The sequence below is a fragment of the Anomaloglossus baeobatrachus genome, chromosome 7, assembly GCF_048569485.1.
Source record: "Anomaloglossus baeobatrachus isolate aAnoBae1 chromosome 7, aAnoBae1.hap1, whole genome shotgun sequence".
Lineage (NCBI taxonomy): Eukaryota > Metazoa > Chordata > Amphibia > Anura > Aromobatidae > Anomaloglossus > Anomaloglossus baeobatrachus.
Window position 1 is genome coordinate 59155230 of NC_134359.1, and position 23386 is coordinate 59178615.

The following is a 23386-nucleotide window of genomic DNA, read 5'->3' on the forward strand; positions in this document are numbered from 1 at the left end:
AGCGTTGTATAGCACATCAGTCACATGCGTCAAGCGACGCATGTGACTGATACAAAACAACGGAAATGTGAACTTAGCCTTAGAGATAAGTTGATAAGACACATGGCCAAATAGTTGAAAAGTGGGATGTGGGGGGATTACCTGTCTTAAATTGCAGTTCACTAGATCATTAGTGTCCAGAGCCTCGTTACCCCTTTCCGAGAGGTCAGACCCCAGCAATCAGTAAGTTATCAGAGCTCTTATTAATAGGGGATAGTTCACTATTTGGGAATAATCCTTTAAATAGAATCTGCCACCAGGTTTTTGACACCTAATCTGAGAGCAGCGTAACGTAGGGGCAGAGATCCTGATTCCAGCGGTGTTTCACTTACTGACCTGCTTAGTATAGTTTTGATAAAATCACTGTTTAATCAGCAGGAGATTATCATTACAGGACTACTTAGTGTGCTGCAGGTAGTCCAGCATATGCATGAGCTCTGTGTAACTGCTACATCTGAGGCAGAGAAAACATTGATTTTATCAGAATGACAGCAAACAGCTCAATAAGTGACAACATCGCTGGAATCAGGGTCTATGTCTCTACATTATGCTGCTCTCGGATGGGGGGGGGACAAAAACCTGGTGATAGATTCCCTTTAAGTGACAACTAGCTGCTAGACTTGACAGGCCTACTTTAAAGGAGACCTACCAGATAAAAATCAGAAAGGCAAACAAGTTATATTTATACTGAGACTGAAGCTTGCTCGGCTAATGGCCCGTTCAGTGATCCCGTCGGGGCTTCCATCCGAATCCCCCCTTAAAACGGGTTATGGACGCATGCGCCGATGGGGCCATTGACAATAATGGTGGAGACAGAGTCACCGTTTGTTCTGTCATGCACCATTTTCTGGAGTATACATTTTCTGCAGGTGGACACCCAGAAAAGTCTACTACGTCTGGGTGTCCGCCTCCAGTAAGCGTATACGCCCGAAAATGGTGCACTACAGAGCACACTGTGACTCTGTGTGCACCATTATAGTCAATGGCCCCATCGGCGCATGCGTCCGTAACCCATTTTGAGGGGGGATTCGGACGGAAGCTCCAATGGGACCGTTGAACGGAGATCAGAATGCAGTGTGAAAGCAGCCTTAAGCCCTTGTCACATTTAACGACTTTCCAGCGATCCTGACAACGGGACAACCTAATAAGGATCGCTGGTAAGTCGCCACGTTGTCGCTGGTGAGATGTCAAACAGTCAGATTTTCCCAATGACGCAGCAACGATACAGCGATCTCACAGCAGAGGCCTGGTCGCTGCTATGTGTCAAACGTAGCGAGATCGCTGGCGAGGTCGCAGTTGCGTCGCAGAATCTGTGACTCAGCAGCGATCTCGCTATGTGTGAAGGTACCTTTATACATACCTTTCCTACAAGTCAATGGAGAGAGCTGTGCATTTGCAGTAATCCTTTCATTACCAGCAAGTGCAAAATAGCAGACTTGGAAATCCCATTCTTGAGATGATTCCAAGTCTCAAAGGTGGAGGATAGACATCTGCACCTATCAGACATTTGTGTTTAATTCTGTGAATATCATTTGAAATTAGAATACCGCTTTAGCAAATTGCACAAAATATGGAGTATTTTACCCTATCCTATTTGTATTACAACTGGATGTACAGATAATTTGGCCACTATGGCTCTTGACACTAATGTATGCCTTAAGCGGGCTTTACACGCTACGATATCATTGCCGATATCGCTAGTGTGCGTATCCGCCCCCATCTTTTGTGCGACACAGGCATATCGCTGCCCGTCGCGCACAAAATTGAGCACCCCCGTCACAGAGACTTACCTGCTCTGCGACGCAGCTCTGGCCGGCGACCCGCCTCCTTTTTAAGGGGGCGGGTTGTGTGGCGTCCCAGCGACGTCACACACGAGGCGTCCAATAGAAGCGGAGGGGCGGAGATGAGCGGGACGTAAAATCCCGCCCACCTCTTTCATTCCGCATTGCCGGTGGAGGAAGTAAGGAGATGTTCGTCGTTCCTGTCACACATAGCGATGTGTGCTGCCGCGGGAACGAGGAACAACATCGTGAATGAGCGTTAAACGATTTTTGGTTTTAGGACGACCTCTCCACGGCTAACGATTCTGGTTGCTTTAGCGATCGTTTAAGGTCGCACAAAAGTGTCACACACTGCGATATTGTTAATGACGCCGGATGTGCGTCACTAACGGCGTGACCCCGACGATAAAACATTAACGATATCGTAGCGTGTAAAGCCCCCTATACTTTGGAAAATATATTAGTAGGTCACATTGGTATGGGTGAGGAGGTAAGACCCTATTTGATACTATAGATTACCTTATTCCTGCACATCTCGGAGATTGAATGATTCAGAACTATCCTCTCTTCTCCACCGGGAGACGCTGACATGGGCCGTCGATGCAGCAGGCCCTCACCACTGACCATTGCTTCTCCATGACATGCCTTACTGATTTATTTTTTTTTATTTGCATTTCCAATTGCTTTTTGCAATCATCACCAATCATCCAATATGTAACCTTCATTCTTTGTAGTGTGGCTTTTTCAAGAGAAGTAAACAAGATGAATTTGATGCCACTTATCACAAGGCTGAAATCCATACTCAGCCATCTGATAAAGAGAGGCTGACTTCTGACGCGTAGTATTGATCAGCGCTCTGTGATTGGTAATTCACTATTTAAATCACTGCTTTCTGGGTGTTGGATTGGCTGCAGCATTTCCTTACAGCATAACACATCGCTTCTGCTGCCGATAACTCTCATTAATCATTGAATTGACTATCCTTCTTCTTGCTTTGTCTGCTCTGGCAGCATAATCCTTAAAGCACATATATGTATAAAATGTATATGCATGGAAAAAGTACTTAAAAAATTACTATGTACTGTTCTTTATCTGTCAAGTCGCTGTTGACTAGATTTCATAATCTTTTTTCCCCAGAATGTACATACGGTAGTTCTGTAAAAATGGATGGTACTTTAACAATTTAAAGGGATTGTCCGTTTTTTCTTTATTTTAACAAATGTGTTAAGGGTGGTGTCACACATAGCGACGACGACAACGACGTCGCTGCTAAGTCACCATTTTCTGTGACGTAGCAGCGACGTCCCGTCGCTGTTGCTGTGTGTGACATCCAGCAATGACCTGGTCCCTGCTGTGAGGTCGCCGCTCGTTGCTGAATGTCCTGCTTCATTTTTTGGACGTTGCTCTCCCGCTGTGAAGCACACATCGCTGTGTGTGACAGCGAGAGAGCGACGAACTGAAGCGAGCAGGGAGCCGGCGTCTGGCAGCCTGCAGTAAGCTGTAACCACGGTAAACATCGGGTAACCAAGAAGCCCTTTCCTTGGTTACCCGATATTTCGGACTTTCAGGCAGATGTTTTTTTTACCTCTGTAGTGGTACTTTTAATCTAAGTTCCCTGCTCTGGGTCTTAGGATCCCTTTACACATAGCGACGTACCAGCAATCCCACCAGCGATCCAACCTGGCAGGGATTGCTGGAACGTCGCTACATGGTCGCTGTTGAGCTGTCAATCAGGCAAATGTCCACAGCGACCAGCCATCAGCCACCAGCAACCCGTGTAACGACGGCTCCCTGCACACTCAGAACTGGCGCTCGTTGGTCTCCCGCCGATACGTGCTGCACAGCGGGAGACCAACGAGCAAAAAATGGTCCTGATCGTTGTGTCATGATCAGTGACCTCGCAGCAGGGGCCCGCTCGCTGCTGCTTGTCACACACAGCGATATCGCTGGCAAGGTCGCTGATATGTCACAAAACCTGTGACGTTTCAGCGATCTTGCTAGCGATCTCGCTATGTGTGATGGGGGCTTTAGGGTACGCTCACACTTGCGTGTGACTCGCTCGAGTGCAATGTGAGAAAATCTCTCATTGCACTCGGCCCCATGTAAGACAAAGCTGCAGCTCACATCTGTCAGTATTTCCTCAGCCCTAACATGACTGAGGAAAAAATCACAGCATGCTGCGATTGTGTACGAGAGAGGTGTCACTCCCATACGAGTCTATGGATGCGAGTGAAACATTGGACTGTACTCGGATGACATCCGAGTGCAGTGCAATAATCGCATCAACTGACAATGGAGGAGATGGGGAGATTAGTCCCTCCCTCTCCTCCGCAGCTGTGATCCGATCTCTGGATCGGATCACAGTTGCATGACACTCGGCTCACGCTGGCAGCACAGCCGGAGCCGAGGGTCATTAGCATATCGCATCCAATGCTCTCACATTGGATGCCATATGATCATGTGACTCCAGCCTTCTACAAACCCTCTGACACTAAATACAAGTCTATGAGAGATTTGTTCTGCCTCTCATAGATTTGTAGTGATCGCTTTCAACGTAATTTCTAAGACTATGTGCGCACTTTGCGTTGAGTTACTTGCAGTTCTAAACGCATCCTCTGGCAGAGATTGTCCTTGTCAAATTTGATTTTGACCACAAAAACGCTATGAATACGCTTGCATTTTGCCGCGTTTTAGCCGCGTTTTTACTGCGATTTACCTGCTTTTTCATTGCTTAAAGTCAGATGCGTTTTCAATACAAATACACTACTAAATAAAGTTTAAACATTCAAACACTGAAAAAAATGGAAAAAAATGATAAATATCACGAGTAAAATCATACACAAAATAGCTAATTTTATTAAAATTATAACTGTGTTTAAATATTTATGCATAAAATAACGTTAAATTATGGATTTTCATTAATTTAATTGTCGGACTGTGTGTGTGTAAAGGGACATATCATGCCCTTATTATAAAGTCAAAAAAGCATGTTTTCTGCATCAAAAAAGCATGTAAAACGATGGGATTTTGATTTAGGTTGCGTTTTGAAAGTTCCCATTGACTAATGTTAGCAAAACGCTGCCATAATGGCAAAAACAATTGACATGTTGCTTCTTTAAACGCTGAGTTTTTGCCAAATGTTCTGCAACTGAAACACTGCGTTTTTAACAGCATTGTGCGCACAAGAAATCCCAATTTCCCATAGACTTTGCTTGAAAATCAAAATGCATGCATTTTGGCATTAAAATGCTGCAGTTCAAAACGCTGCGGAAATGCATGAAAAAAACGCAAAGTGCGCACATAGCCTTACAAGTCAGAAGTTGCCATCACAAGATACCACCGCTGGACCGAAGCGGTGGCGATAGAAGGTGAAAATGCCAGAGAGTGAGGGGGTGGGGGAGGTGAGTATATTACTAGGGGCAGTGACCTTAGATTAAAAACACCCTGCTGGAGTTGTGCACTAAAGAAACAATGTACAAATAGGCTGAACGGAGCCAGGGCAGAGCCATGGGCGTAGTGACCCATGACTCACCTTTGCAGGGCAGCAAGGGGTTAATGATTTTATAGAAAGAGCGGGCTTTCTGCGGGGTCAAGAGTTTAGGGGGGTGGATTTATAGGGCCAGGGGAGGGGACAGGGTGGGGGCTGTATATATGTCCAGGGAGAAAGGGGGGGCACTACTTCGGCGCGAGGTACCGTTAGAGAAGGTCCCGCCCTATACACATATATATATATGTAATCTTTGTCGGGGAAGACGGTGGAGTCGAGGTTCATTTAATTTTCTATTGGGTGTTCGGGTCATTTCGGCGAGCGGTGGCGAGGGGGGTTCTTGGAGTTGGTGGAAATTCGGGTTGGGGGGTGGTACATCGGATAGATGGGGGACCACCCCCCTTTGTTTATTCTGGTATGGTAATTGCCTGGCGGACTTTGGGGGGCTCTCCAGGGGTGGGGTCCCCTGAGAGTCGGTTAGGGACACGGTTTTCCGGCAAAGGTGGTGCCCCCGAGCTTGTGGTCGCGGCTGGGGGCAAAATATGCCGGATGGTTTGGTAACAATATTTGGTGTCCACCAGGTTTTGGGGCTCCAAGAACCGCCCTTGCATTGGTAAAATGGTTATTTATGGTTATAATGTTATAATGTTTGTTAATAAACCGGGCCGATTTGGCCAATTTATCCAAAAAAGGGTGTTGTGTTCTTATTAGCGGTTGGGAAAAAAGGGGTTTTTTTTTGTGGGGGATTCTGCTGAGACGATGAAGAAAGCCTCTGCAGTAGAGCAGTCAAGAAAGTATAGTCATTACCATATAGATTTTTAAACAATTATATTATTTGTTGGCTATTGACACTTTATTATGGCAGCTCCTTTTTGTTTTTTGAACACTTAATAACATGAACTCATATCCAAAAACTTTTCTCATTTCGCTTCATTGCTGACTTTCCCTAACAGCTCTTTGCGCTTGGTAATCTACTTTTCACGTTTTTTCTCCAAATTGTGCGCAGTTCATAGTAAACCTGAATAAACCACTCTTAAGTTTCCCCCTAATGATCCAAATCTTGTCTGTCTTTTCCAGTGTGGATTTTTTAAACGTTCCAGGTACGACGATAGTGTCCCACGATACCACGCTATACGAATCCCTAAAGAAGAACGCCAATTCAAAGAAGGAAAATTAAAACAGAGCAGTGAGAAAAAGCAATGGGTCACCAATTGGAATGAAAACGAGAGCTATTCCTAGAAATGTTATGGGGTTTTTTTGTATGTTTTTTTAAAATATGGATTCCTTTAGTAGGCGGGTGGCACCACATTGATTGGATTGGGTATGTGCCAAATGATAGGCTTTGTTGCTGTCTGGATATTATTTCCAAATATGACTTGCTCTGTGAATTATATGATTTTATGAAATGTGGGCTGCAAGCAAAATATAAAAAGGTGTCATCCCATTACAACAACCCCCTTTTATAAGCCAGAGCTCTTCTGGTGGACCTGACCCTTTCACATATGACATTATTTGAATGGGCACCATGCAATACTACATTTTCCCTGTACTCACCATTGCAGGGAAAGTCTGACTGCCAGGCATCATGTTTATTACACAAAAAAAGGGAGTTGCCTTTGGTAAGTCATCTAATTGGAAAAGATAGTCATTACCTGGTAGATTCCATTTCTACAAATGTACAAAGTATTGGAAAGAAGGGGTTTTATGTTTTATTTAATGCTGATCTGATGTTATAATGCAATAATGAGGAGTCTGAAAATGAATTACTTGTCCACCTTTGGGGGCAAGATTCAATTTAATTGCATGTATTTGAGGCTAATAATCAATTTTGCAGTTGGGTTTTATTAACAATTTTGCATTGATTGCATCCTATAGTCTCTTGAGACGCCCTGTCTATTGCCGGCTGAAACATGAGTTAACTGAGAATCTGTCAGTGATCGCTCTATGACTATCTAACGAGAAGTCTGTACTCTTTTTCTTTTTCTGAGCTCCACTCAACTGACTTGTGACTACAGACCACATCAAAGTTGAATCTGAAGAAACCTGTAGATCCAAACAGAATAAAATCTAATATATAAAGCTGAATGTGTGTATGTATGTGTGTGTGTGTATGTATGTGTGTGTGTATGTATGTCCAGGATTGGCATCTGCACTGTCGCAGCTACAGCCACAAAATTTTGCTCGCTCACACTTCTGGACCCCGAGAGCGTCATAGGCTATGTTTTGAGGGGAAATTTTAACCCCGCGCTTTACAGTTATTCACCAAAAAACCTGCCTCCATTAAAGCGAATGGAGCTGGGAGCCACAGTGCAGCCAGAACTTCAGAAGAATGCGCAGCCACGCCCTTAAATGGAATGTTGGCACGTCAAATGCAGCCAGGGAAAGAGACAGACACAGACAGGGAAAGAGGCAGACACAGACAGGGTAAGAAACAGGCATAGACAGGGTAAGAGACAGACACAAAGAGACAGACTGACAGGGAAAGAGACAGACAGGGAAAGAGAGGGAAAGAGAGAGACAGGTTAAGAGACAGACACAGACAGAGACAGAGACAGACACAGGGAAACAGACAGGGAAAGAGAGAGACAGGTTAAGAGACAGACACAGACAGGTAAAGAGACAGACTAAGAGACAGAGACAGACACAGGGAAACAAACAGACATGGAAAGAGACAGACAGGGTAAGAGACAGACAAAAACATTGTGTGCAGAATACATTTTTGTTAATACATTCTATTTTGTTAACAGCAGTTATTAACCCGGGCGAAGCCGGGTAGTACAGCTAGTATTTAATAAAACCCAAAAGCAAAACTAATTTTTAGCCTAAATACATGCATTTAAGTAAAAAAAAATGTCCCCAAAGGTGGACAACACATTTAAGTACATTAATAATGTTAAGAAGGCTTTATAGCTGCTATAAAACCTTCTTACAAATTCTGAGATCTGTGATCTGTTTGCCTTAAAACACATGCATCTGTGCCATATACCATATGATACGTCTATTACCTATGCAAACTATACAGTCATTTCAATGGCACATAGCTTTTGAAGGCATCTGAGTGCCTAACAGGATTGGTACATCGTGCCTTTAAACCTTTAATTGCAAGGAAAACCTAGTAATTAATTGCTGCTTAATGCTGAATGGCTTAGTTCACACCACATCTACGTCATCAAAATCCACTGTGCCCATAGACTTTAATTATTATGACAGATCACAACATTTTTTGGGCCGGTAAATCATTGCGTCAGCTGTACTGAAAAATGCAGTTAACCTCCAAGGTATATGTTTGAGATATAAACATAGTCGCCGCCTGGTGTATAATTATTTTAGATGTGAACCTAGTGACTGCACCGTATACATTTTTGGGGGATGTGAACGTAGCCATAGTGAAATAATGTGGTGCAGCTTTGCTTCTGCTTTCAATACACATTCCTGCTGGTTAAAAGAGGACCTGTCACTTGGCATAAGTGCCATTTTTTTTCTTATCAGGTATAAATGACACTGTTCTCCTGAATCTGGGGTTGTTTTTCTTTTGCATCTGGGCTTCTCCACCCCTGAGATTTCCCAATATACAAATCCAGCATTTTTTCCAACTGGGCGTGATCATCAGATCTTCTTAAAGGGAATCTGTCACCAGATTTGGCGACTATAAGCTGTGGCCACCACCTCTGAGCCCTTATATACAGCATTCCATAACACTGTATATAAGAGACCAGGCCGCTGTGTAGCACGTAAAAAACACTTTTGAAATACCCACCTAAGGGGTGGTCCGGTTCGATGGGTGTCGCTGCTCTCCGGTGCGGCACCTCCTCTCTGGTCCGGCTCCGCCTGTCTGCGGCAATCGCAGTCCTCCTTCTGAGGCCCATGTGCATGGCGCATCCTAGGCGGCATTACGGTCCTGCGCAGGTGCACTTTAATCTGCCCATCTCAGGGTAGATCAAAGTATTTTATTGCGCAGGCGGTCATTAACCTTTCCTCACGCCATTACAGTACTTTGATCTGCCTTCAACAGGGTAGATCAAAGTGCGCCTGTGCAGGACTGCAATTTCGGCCTGTGTGGATGACATAGACACGTCATCCACACTGGGCTGGGTAGAAGGAGGACGGAGATCGCAGCAGAGAGGAGGCACCGGACCGGAGAGCAGCGACACCCATCGGACTGGAACGCCCCCTTAGGTGAGTATTATAAAAGTGTTTCTTATGTTATATAGAGCGGCCTGGGCTCTTATATAAAGCATTATGGAATGCTCTATATAAGGGCTCAGTGGTGGTGTCCGCAGCTTATAGTCACCAAATCTTGTGACCGGTTCCCTTTAAGTACCACGCCCAGTTGGCTAAAAACACTAGATTTGTAAAGAAGGAAGAGGACCAACCATATCTAAGGGATGAAGAAGTGGAGTAACAAAAACTGAGAACATCAGTTTAAAATAATTGAATATTTTATAGCAAGTGACTGGTCCTTTTTAAAGGCTGCAAAATGATAAAATGTAAAAACTAAAACATGTGCAATATGGCTCTCTATCCACACGGTATCATTTGTAAATCAGATTCTAGACCTAGCGATAACGCTTCGGCGTCCATTTTGTATATAGTAACCTGTGAGGTATTTATTGCTTCCTTTTGCCTTTAAAATGTAAATTAAGCATTTCATGAGTAAACAATGAAGGCAGCCATTTTGTATCAGTGATATTCCATATGCCCATAAAAATGGCCGACTCCACTGTGCTTAGGTCATAAATACACTTAAAGGCCAAAGATTTATTTTCTGCGTTTTGTTTTTTTTTCTTAATTATTTTGGGTGTAACTAATGGTCAACACTATACTAATGCATTTTTCTGTAGCGTTATATTTTGTGTTATTATGCAGTACTACATTTTATGTTGTGTCCAGGGTGTGAATAGATCTTTCTGCATTGTGCCGAGGAAATCTCCTGCCAAAGGCATCTCATTACTCTTTGGCAGCCTGACAATGTATGATCTGAGTGTGTAAATAATGAAATGTGTAAATATAAAAAGATGGCCGTCATTTTGCTGTTTACTAAGTCTTTAGGACACTAGGTCTAAATTCATAAAGGTTCTCTAGTACTGTTTATTTTATTTTTTTAATACAGGGCTTAGATTTTCTGTGAGAAATACTAGGCCTCATTTACCACAAAGACTGAGGACCATAGCAACCAATCAGAGTGCAGCTTTTATTTTTAAAAGAGCTCTGTTAAAATGAAAGCTGCTCTGTGATTGGTTGCTAAGGGCAATAAGATAATTTTGATCAATCTGTGCCTCATATGTCAAGCATATTTCCCTCTCCTGAGAAACTAGCTAGTTCTTGTGAACATGGCTGTATTGTAGTTTCATACCAACCCATAAATTTCTATCGGATCATACTGTATCTCTTTCTGCTTTCAGTTTTAGGGTAGAGTCACACTCAATTTCTCTCAGATTCATACAAATTGTGAGAGAGAAAAGTCTCTTTATAAGGCCCCTTTCACACGTCAGTGATTCTGGTACGTTTGTGCTTTTTTTTTAAACGTACCAGAATCACTGACATACGCAGACCCATTATAATGAATGGGTCTGCTCACACATCAGTGATTTGTCACTGCACGTGTCTCCGTACCGCGTACCCGCGTGTGCGTGATTGCTGCACGGAGACATGTCCATTTTTTTCTGGCATCACTGATGTTCCACGGACCACGCAGTGGTGTGGTCCGTGAAACACGTGCCAGAAAAAAAACGTGCTTTTAAAATAAAAAACATTTTAACTCACCCGGCGTCCAGCGATGTCCTCTGCAGCCAGTTCTCCCTGCTCCTTCTGTGCCGGCTGATTACTGTCTCGCATATTCATTATGCGCGACACAGCCGACCCGGAAGCAGCTCCTGCAGGGGTCACCGCCGGCCAGATGCTGCGTCGCGGGAGCGATCAGCACCATGGAGAGCGGGAGCGTGCACAGGTGAGTGAATCTCTAAGTGCAATCACGGGCCACGGAGAACGGAGCCCGGATTGCACTTAGACAACCCACGTGTGCCGTGATTTTCGGCACACGCAGGGACATGTGCGTGTTTTACACGCCAGTGAAAAACGTCTGTGTTTTTCACTGACGTGTGAAACGGGCCTAAGGCTGTAGTCATACTTGCGAGTGACTTGCCCTTCTTACGCAAGTCTCACATCGCATCACCCGACACGGCCTGACACTCTCCAAACAGGAGCGTCTCAGCTGCATATAAATACATGCAGCCAACCCACTCCTGTGAAACAATGTGCGGCCGTGCCGGTTGATGCGATACTAGACTCGCGTGAGAAGGGCAAGTTACTCGCAAGTGTGACTACGGCCTTAAACAGAGACTTTTTTCTCTCACATATTGTATGAAACTGAGAGAAATTGAGTTATGCTTCATCGTTATGTGATCTTATGGAAAAAATGGGAACTAGGCCTTAGCTTTATATCCATGACATAGAAACTAATATAGGAAGCTAATAAAATAGAGTAGTTAACCTGTTGAAAAAAATCAATTTTAAGCAATAATTATAGAATGTTACAGTGCTGTAGCATAAAAAAAAACAAACGAAAAACAAAGTACGAAAAGGCATTGCAGACTACTGAAAAACACAACTTAGGATTCTTCGTTTGCACTAAAGTAGAAACATAATTCCTCAGACATAAGGAGTCTTCGGTATCAAAACGATCTTATAGAAAACAGGAGTGTTTTGTATTTTTATTTTTTTTCCCAGAGCAACCAATCAGAACTCAGTTTTCATTTTCTTGACTGTATTAGGCTGCGTGCCCATGATCAGGGCTAACAGCATTTTGGACGCAGCATGTTTTAGCTGCGTCCAAAACGCTGTGGTGTACTGTACAAGCACAGTGGATGTGATTGAAATCCCATGTTCACTTTGCGTGTACTTAAACTGATTTGCGGTGCGGCTCTCTGAGCCACAAGCATGTCAATTCTTTACTGCGGAGTCGCAAGCGTTCTCCGCAGGGAGAACACAGGGAGAGAATGCAGCGTTCCGAAACCCTGATCATGGGCACAAACAGCTGCGGTCTCCTTCGGAGGAGACTCGTGGCACTGCAAGTGAGGACCCGCCATGTCCAGGACACAGAAGGTCCTGATCGTGGACACATACCCTTAGAAAAGTGAGACTTAAGCGGGCTTTACACGCTGCGACATCGCTAATGCGGAGTCGTTGGGGTCACGGATTTTGTGACGCACATCCGGCCGCATTAGCGATGCCGTTGCGTGTGACACCGATAAGCGATTTTGTATTGTTGTAAAACCGTGCAAAATCGCTAATCGGCGACACGGGGGTCCATTCTCAATTATCGTTACTGCAGCAGTAACGAAGTTGTTCCTCGTTCCTGCGGCAGCACACATCGCTGCGTGTGACGCCGCAGGAGCGAGGAAGCTCTCCCTACCTGCCTCCCGGCCGCTATGAGGAAGGAAGGAGGTGGGCGGGATGTTACGTCCCGCTCATCTCCGCCCCTCCGCTGCTATTGGGCGGCGGTTCAGTGACGCTTCAGTGACGTCGCTGTGACGCCGCACGGACCGCCCCCTTAGAAAGGAGGCGGTTCGCCCGTCACAGCGACGTCGCCGGACAGGTAAGTATGTGTGACGGCTGTTGTGCGGCACGGGCAGCGATTTGCCCGTGTCGCGCAACAGATGGGGGCGGGTACCCACACTAGCGATATCGGGACCGATATCGCAGTGTGTAAAGTAGCCTTTAAACTTTGATTGGTTAGTCCATTTATGCTCTTTGATATATATATTTTAAGTTATGCAGTGCACTAAAACTAGACTTATTTTGGTTAAAACAGAAACGAGAATGATCCAAGGCAACTGAAGCAGAGTTTTAAAAAAAAAAAATCCACTTTTTTATTATAGGGTGAAACAATTGCATTGTTTATGATGAAATCAAATAAAATGACACTTTTTATTATCTCTACATCCTTGTGATGACTAAAAGGTTGCTCGAAGCAAAGCGGAACTTGTGATGCATGTGACTTATACTGTGTTTACTGTGACTAAATATTCATAGTTGTATACTGTAAACTGGTCAGACCTCCTAACATAGTATATGAAACTTACTTCAATAAAAGATTGTGAAAGAATAGGCCGGCCCCGGGCTGCATGGGCACTGTTCTCCTTGACCAAGGAGACTCCATGTGCGGACTTGGCTTCGGGCAGGGTGCATGACAATTATTTGCTGTTTCGGGCCACTGCTCATCACCACTGCTGCCAATCGTTGATGCGGTCGGGTAGTAAGACACCAGTTTTGTTTACTTTTATTCTTCACACCGTTAAGACAGACATGGCCTTTTTCTCTCTCTGTGGGGTACTACTCTTCATTCTGTCCCCCGCTATTTCGGACCTCATCCTCAATACTCCGGGTTCTGCACTTCATTCCTCTAATACCACACACTTTTGTTCGCTTCTGAGCCCTGCTAACTGTTCTAGTCGGACGACTCTCTAAGCCCGCCAGGGCGAGCTGCAGTCTCCTAACCTCCAGAGGTAATCTTGGGGTTCGCTGACTGGCCCTAGCACTGAGGCCATGTCTTCTCACTTTTAACTCACTTCTCGACTGGCTCCCTCTCCTAACCATACGTCCTGTCATCTGTTACTCCTCCCTTTAAACTACTTTTACTCTATCTTATCTAAAATTTCTTCAAAACTCGCTCTCCCGCCAGCTAACCTGACCGCTAGATGTCAGCATTTAGTAACATGATAAACAGTCCTAACTCTGCTACATGCGGAATCTGTTCCTCTCTAAAGCACTTAAATATCAACGCCTGCATTTATGATATTCAACAGTAAATGATAAATACATAAGACATAGCACAATTACACCATGTGGGCACTGTGCACCTATTACACCACTTGCACATCGGTACAGCAACAAGGCCACTTGCCTTTCTAAAGTTTGGGTTACCAAAACCCATTATCCATGCCTGTATCCTGATTAATTCAATAAGTAACAATGTCCTAGATTATACTCTAATTCGGCTTCGCGAATATCCGAAGAATAGGTCTCTGCTATGCGAATATTCAATGCACAATGTAAAGCGGGCTTTACACGCTGCGATATCGGTCCCGATATCGCTAGTGTGGGTACCCGCCCCCATCTGTTGTGCGACACGGGCAAATCGCTGCCCGTACCGCACAACATCGTCCAGACCCGTCACACATACTTACCTGCCCGGCGACGTCGCTGTGACCGGCGAACCGCCTCCTTTCCAAGGGGGCGGTCCGTGCGGCGTCACAGCGACGTCACTGAGCGGCCGCCCAATAGCAGCGGAGGGGAGGAGCTGAGCGGGACGTAACATCCCGCCCACCTCCTTCCTTCCGCATAGCGGCCGGGAGGCAGGTAAGGAGAGCTTCCTCGTTCCTGCGGTGTCACACGCAGCGATGTGTGCTGCCGCAGGAACGAGGAACAACCTCGTTACTGCTGCAGTAACGATTTTTGAGAATGGACCCCCATGTCACCGATGAGCGATTTTGTACGTTTTTGCAACGATGCAAAATCGCTCATCGGTGTCACACGCACCGGCATCGCTAATGCGGCCGGATGTGCGTCACCAATTCCGTGACCCCGAGTTCGCATTAGCGATGTCGTAGCGTGTAAAGCCCCCTTAAGTCAATGGGAAGCCCGAATAGTTCAGAATAGTTGTTAGTTATTCGGGTTTCCCATAGACTTGCATTGCTCATCGAATAGTCGAATAGCGGCGACCTATTTGGCAAATATTTGCGAAGCCGAATATTTGAGGTACTCGATCATTCCTATACTCTACATCAATGTTCCCCAACTTCCGTCCTCAAGAATCACCAACAGATCAAGTTTTCAGGATTTCCTTAGTATTACCCAGGTTAATTTCATAATCTGTGCAATATTAAGGAAATCCTGAAAACCCGAATTGGTGAAGACTGCTCTACATCGCACCAAGAGAAAAATCTATATTTGTTATTTTAACCAAGAGAAAAGAAATATAATATATAATATATATATATATATATATATATATATATATATATATATATATATATATATATAAAATAGTGTTTTCTAAAAATCTCTTGGTATACATATATTTATATGACTGCAAAGTGGAGAATAAAAATGAAAACCCTTTTATGTTGGGGAACCGTTTTCAAGCATGTTGTGCCCTTATTGAGAAGTCTGAAATATACAGATGTTGCACAGCTGAAAATATATCTATTTAGTTCTATAATAAAGTCTATGTACAATGTTGCTAATAATATGGAGGATTTTTATAATATAAATCTGTTTTTTCTTTTTTTTCTTTACAAGTATCCAGTGACCTTGTGTCTCTAAGCAATATATATAATTATTTTAGTGGCTTAGTATGGAGATATTCTATTCTAGATGTATAGTTTCATAATATGAAGCAGTATGGATATACCATAAACAATAAGGCAGCAAAATGACTTGCCACAAGGCACATCTTAGGGTGTGTGCCCAGTGCGCACGATCAGTCTTCACAACGTTTTGGGCACAGCATGTTTCAGCTGCGTCCGAAACGCTGCATTGTACAGTACAAACAGTGGATGGGATTTCTGCTCGCAGCGTAACCTGACCTACAGTGTGCGGCTTTCTGAGCCACAAGCATGTCAATTCTTTGCTGCGGAGTCGCAAGTGTTCTCCAAAGGGAGAACACAGCCAGAGACCGAAGCGCCCCGAAACCTGATCGTGGGCACGGGCAACTGTGGTCTCCTGCGTAGGAGACCCGTGGCCCTGCAGGTCAAGATCCACTGCATCCAGAACGCAGCGGGTCCTGATCATGGGCACGTACCCTTAGATTCAGAAAACATGGCGAGCAGCTCTTGAACATTCCCATAAGGCCAAGTTCTCTTGATTGTATTTCACAGTCCATATGTGGACCGCAATGCCCGGACTGACTGCAGGTCTCATATACAGTATGTCTTATATAGACATATATGAGGCTGTAATTTTGGGTTCAGAGACGAACCATCAAATGGGTTGCATATATGGGTGTGTGAACCCAGGCTAAAGGGTACTTTACACGCTGCGATATCGGTACCGATATCGCTGGCGAGCGTATCCACCCCCGTCGGTTGTGCGTCACGGGCAAATCGCTGCCCGTTGTGCACAACATCGCTAACACCCGTCACACGGACTTAACTTCCCTGCGACGTCGCTCTGGCCGGTGATCCGCCTCCTTTCTAAGGGGGCAGTTCGTGTGGCGTCACAGCGACGTCACACGGCAGCTGTCCAATAGCAGAGGAGGGGCGGAGATGAGCGGCCGGAACATGCCACCCACCTTCTTCCTTCCTCATTACCGGTGGACGCAGGTAAGGAGATGTCGTTGTTCCTGCGGTGTCACACATAGCGAAGTGTGCTGCTGCAGGAACGACGAACAACATCGTACCTGCAGCAGCAATGATATTTGGAAAAGGAGCGACGTGTCAACGAGCAACGATTTTTGACGTTTTTGCGATCGTTTATCGGCGCATCTAGGATTTACACGTTGCTATGTCGTTACCGGCGCCGGATGTGCGTCACTAACGTATATATATACACACACCATATATTCCATATTTCTGTAGCAAACGGTGGGATGTGATGATAAAACAATGAAACAATTAGAAAAGTATAGAATTTCCAGTACTTTGAATTTAAAGGGGTTGAACTAGAGGGTGCCCCACTTACCCAGCTCTCCCCTTAATCATGTCTACTGCAGGGATCATCTACTTTGCATAATTTTTTGCAATGTATGGAAACAGCTGATCACTTTTACCGCAATTCCTGAATTATTGCGGATATTAGCGATTCTGTTGACTTGGGTGATAAATGTTAACAGCTAAACTGCCCCTTCAACTACCACACAAATCCTGGCACCATAGAATTTTTCTATTTTATAAGTTGTTTCCTTTTGATGTCTATGGAAGTTTATATTGTGGGGACATTAAAGCTCTCAAATTGACCCCTGGAGTGGTCTAAAGTGTCTTCATATCCCTACTCTAAGTAAGCTTGTTTTTCTCATAATACTTATGCTTTATTATTTATGTGTTAACAGACACAAACTTTTAAAGTATTTTTTTTACACATTTTATGGCGGTAACATCTAGGATAACACCCCTTCCCCCCTCCATACACTAATTATAGATACATAATTACATTATAACACCTTCCAACCTCTGGAAATAAAGCTTGTTGGCTATAGGTACCGTTATTACCCCTGCATAAAATCTTTACAAAGCTTTCATTCATTTTATTTAAAACTGGAACCCACCCACTATGTATACATTGGAAAATAAGATGTACTAACTATATTATTATATTTCCAGTAGGTGTACTTTTAAAGTTTCCTAAAGATGCAAAAGTATGTTTGGATTTATTTCTTAGTACCCGTGTTTCTTCCGAAAACAAGACAGGGCCTTATATTATTTTTTGTTTCGAAAGATTGACTAGGTATTATATTCAGGGGATGTCTTATTTTTCTTTTCTGTGAACAGCAATTCACATTTATTCTTGAACATAAAAATCCACATTTATTCAGATAGTCATATCGCATTCTAGAACATCAACATAACTCTCCAAACGCTGCGTGTAACACGTGTGTGTTAGTGTTGAGCGAGTAGTTAACTATTCGTACTCACTATGCTGTTAGCGAGTACTGTCCGCTACTCATATATTCATTACGAGTAGCAGGCGCAATGTAAGTCAACGGGGAATACTCGCTAAGTAGAGAGTAACCCAAAAGCCGTACTTTTCGTGCGAGTAGTGAATAGTATGGCTTTCAAGTTATTTGCTACTTAGCGAGTATTTCCCATTGACTTACATTGCGCCCGCTACTCGTAACGAATATGCAAGTAGTGGACAGTACTCGCTAACAGCATGGCGAGTACGAATAGTTAACTACTCGCGCAACACTAGTGTGTCTGTCTATCGATCAGCAAAGGTTCTTAGGCAATCTTAACCTTGGAATACAAACGCTGGGGTCCCTAACAGTGGAGACACAGAGAAATTGCGAAATTTAACGCCCCATAACACCGGCCCTGACTGTAACTAGGGCTTATTTTTGGAGTAGAGCTTATATTTTTAAAGCATACTTCAAAAATCCTGTAAAATCATGCTAGAGCTTATTTTCTTGGAAACTGGGTATTAGAAATAAGGTGCAACTCCTCTGTGAAGACATAGTTGAATGATAAAATTCTGTCTGCCTGTATCCACCACTAGGGGGAGCTTATAATGTATACATTGAGCTCAATAATACAACAGAATAAAGGACACTCCTAAGCTTACTCCTAACCTAGCGGTGGCTTCGGGCAGCCAATATGGAGTATAGATTTATTAAAACATATGTTTTAAAAATTAATCAGGCCATAATGAAATATTTGACCTAAAATCCAACTATTAAAGACTTAGGCGGGCTTTGCACGCTGCGACATCGCAAGCCGATGCTGCGATGCCGAGCGCGATAGTCCCCACCCCCGTCGCAACTGCGATATCCTTGTGATAGCTGCCGTAGCGAACATTATCGCTACGGCAGCTTCACATGGACTCACCTGTCCTGCGACCGTCGCTCTGGCCGGCGACCCACCTCCTTATTAAGGGGGCGGGTCGTGCGGCGTCACTGTGACGTCACACGGCAGGCGGCCAATAGGAGCGGAAGGGCGGAGATGAGCAGGATGTAAACATCCCGCCCACCTCCTCCCTTCGGCATATCCTACGGAAGCCGTGGTGACGCCGGTAGGAGATGTTCCTCGCTCCTGCGACTTCACACTCAGCGATGTGTGCTGCCGCAGGAGCGAGGAACAACATCGGACCGTTGCGTCAGCGTAATTATGGATTTCGCCGACGCTGCACCGATGATACGATTACGACGCTTTTGCGCTCGTTAATCGTATGATCGAGCCTTTACACACTACGATGTCGCATGCGATGCCGGATGTGCGTCACTTTCAATTTGACCCCACCGACATCGGACCTGCGATGTCGTAGTGTGCAAAGCCCGCCTTAGCAATGAAAACAATGTAAGTTATTGTTCTAATGCAGGGCTACAGCTTTGGGCAAGTCAATTAATGACCCAATCACTACAGTCCAGTGTCCGGTGCAGCAGTATGCATTACATGGCTTGTAGTACTGCATTTTTGTGATTCATTTTTTTAAACATTGTATTTTCTACTTTAGTTGTTGTTTACCAGCACTTGTACCAAATTCACATGTTGCTTATCCATGAGTTGTACAGTGTTAAGCGCAGGTTTTTGTGTCACATTTATTTCTGTTTGCAATTCATTTTGTACTAACTAGAAATGTTGAACAATTCTATACGGTGAATATACATACCTGTGGATATGTGTAAAATAAAACGTGAAATAAAGATGTTTTTATAAAAAAAAAGAAAAGCGAGACTTTTTTTAAATACATTTAGAACGCCATATAAGAAATGACAAGTTTTTTTAAAAGTAGGTCATGAAAAGGTATGGAGCAGTTTTTGGAAGAAAGTTTTTCTGTTCTAACACAAATTGTTACTACTGAACCCTAAAGGGTGCTTTACACGCTGCAACATCGCTAGCGATCTCGTTAGCGATGTGACACGCCAGATCGCACATAGGTCATTTTTATAGCGCCGGTCACATGTGCGATCTCGGCAGATCGCATCTGCGATCTGGCATGTCACATCGCTAACGAGATCGCTAGCGATGTCGCAGCGTGTAAAGGCCGCTTTACACGCTACGACATCGCTAATGCAATGTCGTTGGGGTCACGGAATTTGTGATACACATCCGGCCGCATTAGCGATGTCGTTGTGTGTGACACCTATGAGCTATTTTGAATCGTCGCAAAAACGTTCAAAATCGCTCATCGGTGACATCCTCCCTCCTCCCAATTATCGTTGCTGCTGTTTCCATGATGTTGTTCCTCGTTCCTGCGGCAGCACACATCGCTCCGTGTGACCCTGCAGGAACGAGGAACCTCACCTTGTCTGCGTCCCGCCCGCAATGAGGAAGGAAGAAGGTGGGCGGGATGTTCGTCCCGCTCATCTCCGCCCCTCCGCTTTGATTGGGCGGCTGCTTAGTGACGTCGCTTTGACGCCAAACGAACCGCCCCCTCAGAAAGGAGGTAGTTCGCCGGTCACAGCGACATCGCTAGGCAGGTAAGTACCTGTGACAGGTCCGTGCGATTTTGTGCGCCACGGGTAGCGATTTGCCCGTGTCGCACAAACGATGGGGGTGGGTACACACGCTAGCGATATCGGTACCGATATCGCAGCGTGTAAAGCGGCCTTAAAGCACCCTTAAGACTCTCATGGGGATGGACAAACCAGTAGCAATGGCCCAAACATGCTAGTACTTGCCCTAGACGTGAACCCGATTTGTCGCTGCCTAACAGCGGAAATTGGCATCCAAAGATCACATAATAACGCCTCCACTCACCGACGGTTGACCCTGAGTGTCCTTAACTGTACCCTAAGTCATAAATCAGGTGTAACACAAAAATAACAATAAACATAAAGGAAGGTGGACGCCAGGTGCAACTTCCAGGGCAGAGATCGGAACTGTGGTAGCTGACCCCCAGGGCAGGGACAGGCACAGGTGCAGACAGACTCTCTACTGTGGATAGGGACCACAAGGGTAGCTGAGGCACACAGCACAGGCAGGATTGACCACCAAAGTAGCTGAGGCAGATGGCACGACCAGGACAGACATGCAGAGTCACTAGCAAGGCTGGTACCACCGGACTGGCTGAGGCAGATGGCATGGCTAGGACAGACAGGCAGAGTCATTAGCAAGGCTGGTGCCACCGGAGTGAATAGGGCAGATGGCACTGTCAGGACAGACAGGCAGAGTCACTAGCAAGACAGGGACCACCGGAATGACAGGCAAATGGCGCAGCCAGAAGGGACGCAGTCACTAGTACCAACAGGGCAGGACGGACATATAGCAGGTACAGGCAGGACAGGACTGGAATTAGGTGCTAAAAGGGCAGGATGGGCTGGAACTAGGTACAGGCAGGACAAAACCGGACTGGAACCAGGTGCCAACAGGGCCGAACGGGCTGGAACCAGGGACAGGCAGGACAGGATGGACAAGGTTGACCTGACAACTAACTGGCTAGAGCACAAAACACTAACTAAACAAGGTCGCTGATCAGGCACCTTCCATAGTGGGAGAGTGCGTAAAGTACCCAGTGCCTCTCAGTGATAGACTGAGAAGTACTTCCTGGGAGTGACGCACTGGCAATTCAAGAGAAGGGCAGCAGTGCGCACTCACGCCCTAGGAGCATTCCCAGAGGACCTGTGCTGGGTGCACATGCCCTCGGCAAGGAGAAGCAGGAGGCACCTACGTGGAGTGCCGAAGAGACACCAGGCAGTATGGAGAGAGCTGGCCGTGAGTGAGCGTGCATCCCTGCTGGAAGAAGAGCAAGGGGTGCAGGGACGCACTGAATTGGTAGATTGTAAGTGGTTCTCTCATCAATATTTTGCACGTGTTGAATCCATCTTTATCAAAGAGCTGCATCCTCTTAGTGCATTAGTTTCTTGTGACCTGGGCTGGTAAACACTGTTACCTTTTTTTTCCCATATTGAACTTAAGAATTCTTGGGAATTTTCATTTATTTTTCTGTGGCTTTTTTTTATTGTAGTATAGGGACTCGAAAGACAATAACGACTCTGATATTTTGCCTGGGCATCCACCTCTTGGCTTTTGAGTGGACGGACTTATGCTGCAACATGAGGTGAAGGTTGTGGATGAATGGCACAATGATGGGCCTCAGGATCTCGTCATGGCATCTCTATGCATTTAAAATGGCATCAATAAAATGCACCTGTGATTGTTGTCCATAACATACGCCTGCCCATACCATAACCCCACCATCACCATGAGCCACTCAATTCACAAAGTTGACATTAGCAAACCATGTATGGTCAAGCATTAATATAATAAATAGGCTATTCAAATAACGCTGCATGAAGCGGTCACCAGCCAGTATGTGTGCAGGTACAGGTACAGAGGACTATTAAGTGCATGGAGGGTTTAAACAGATGATAAAAAGAACCAAATTTGGAAGAAAATTTTATAAGGGCAAACCAGGAATAGTTAGATAAGTGAGGTGAGGTGATACACCAGTCTGAAGAAATGCGCTTTTAGCATATGCTTAAAACTATTGGCATTGTGAATTAATCAAATTGTTCTTGATAGTGCATTCCAGAGAATCTCTTCCAACAAGCCTACAATAACCCTCAGTCCAGTAGACCACTGTGCAACCAGCTCTGTCCTTACCTATTGTGCCATCACCCATTCCCTGTAGACTGTGAGCCCTCGCGGGCAGGGTCCTCTCTCCTCCTATACCAGTCTGTTTTGTACTGTTAATGATTGTTGTATGTATACCCTCTTTCACTTTAAAGCGCCATGGAATAAATGTCGCTATAATAATAAATAATAATAATTATAAATAATAATAATAATAATAATTGGTGCAGCTCGTGAGACCAAAGCGGTAGGTTAGGATTACAGAGGATGTCAGTCTTAAGTCATTAGCAGAATGGAGGGCACCGGTAGGGTGAAAGACAGTAATGAGGGAGGAGATGTAAGACAGTGCAGAAATGTGAAGAGAAAGATAAGTTTATATTGTAGTCTGTAGCGGATGGGTAACCAGTGCAATGACTGGCACAGGGTAGAAGGCATTGGTGTAGTAGCGGTTGGAGAGGAATTTGATCCTGCCTGCTGAATCCAGAATGGATTGGAGAGGGGAGAATCAACGATAAGAAAAGGTCAAATTTTAGTGATATTTTTGAGGTTTAGGTGATATGACTGGGCGAGTGATCGGATGTAGTAAGTGAAGGAAAGATTTGAGTCAAATGTAACCCCAAGACAGCGAGCGTGCTGCTGTAGACCGACAGAAATGGCAATATTGTGTCTATGAAGGTTAGTAGAGGGAGGAAACATGAGAAGTTCAGTTTTTGAAACATACAGTTTTAGATAGAGTTGACTTGATGTTAGGACATGATGTTAGAAGCAGCAGACAGATAATCCCTGGTATTTTGTAGTAATGCAGGGGTGATGTCAGGAGCAGAAGTGTATAATTGTGTTTCATCAACATATAG

At 44.8% G+C, this 23386-nt stretch overlaps 1 protein-coding gene across 2 annotated transcripts in view; it reads left to right on the forward strand.

Moving 5' to 3' along the window:
• The window catches only part of ITGA6 (integrin subunit alpha 6), a 149533-nt gene extending 140007 nt beyond the window's left edge, over positions 1-9526 (forward strand). The window contains exons 25-26 of one of the 2 annotated variants that reach the window (XM_075317329.1): positions 2555-2685; positions 6385-6473. In XM_075317329.1, the coding sequence (XP_075173444.1) occupies positions 2555-2662 (108 nt within the window). In that variant the 3' untranslated portion in view covers positions 2663-2685; positions 6385-6473. Of the gene's footprint in view, positions 1-2554; positions 2686-6384 lie in introns of both variants that reach the window. The other variant, XM_075317330.1, reaches the window with a different exon arrangement.
• The last annotated feature ends 13860 nt before the right edge of the window (positions 9527-23386 follow it).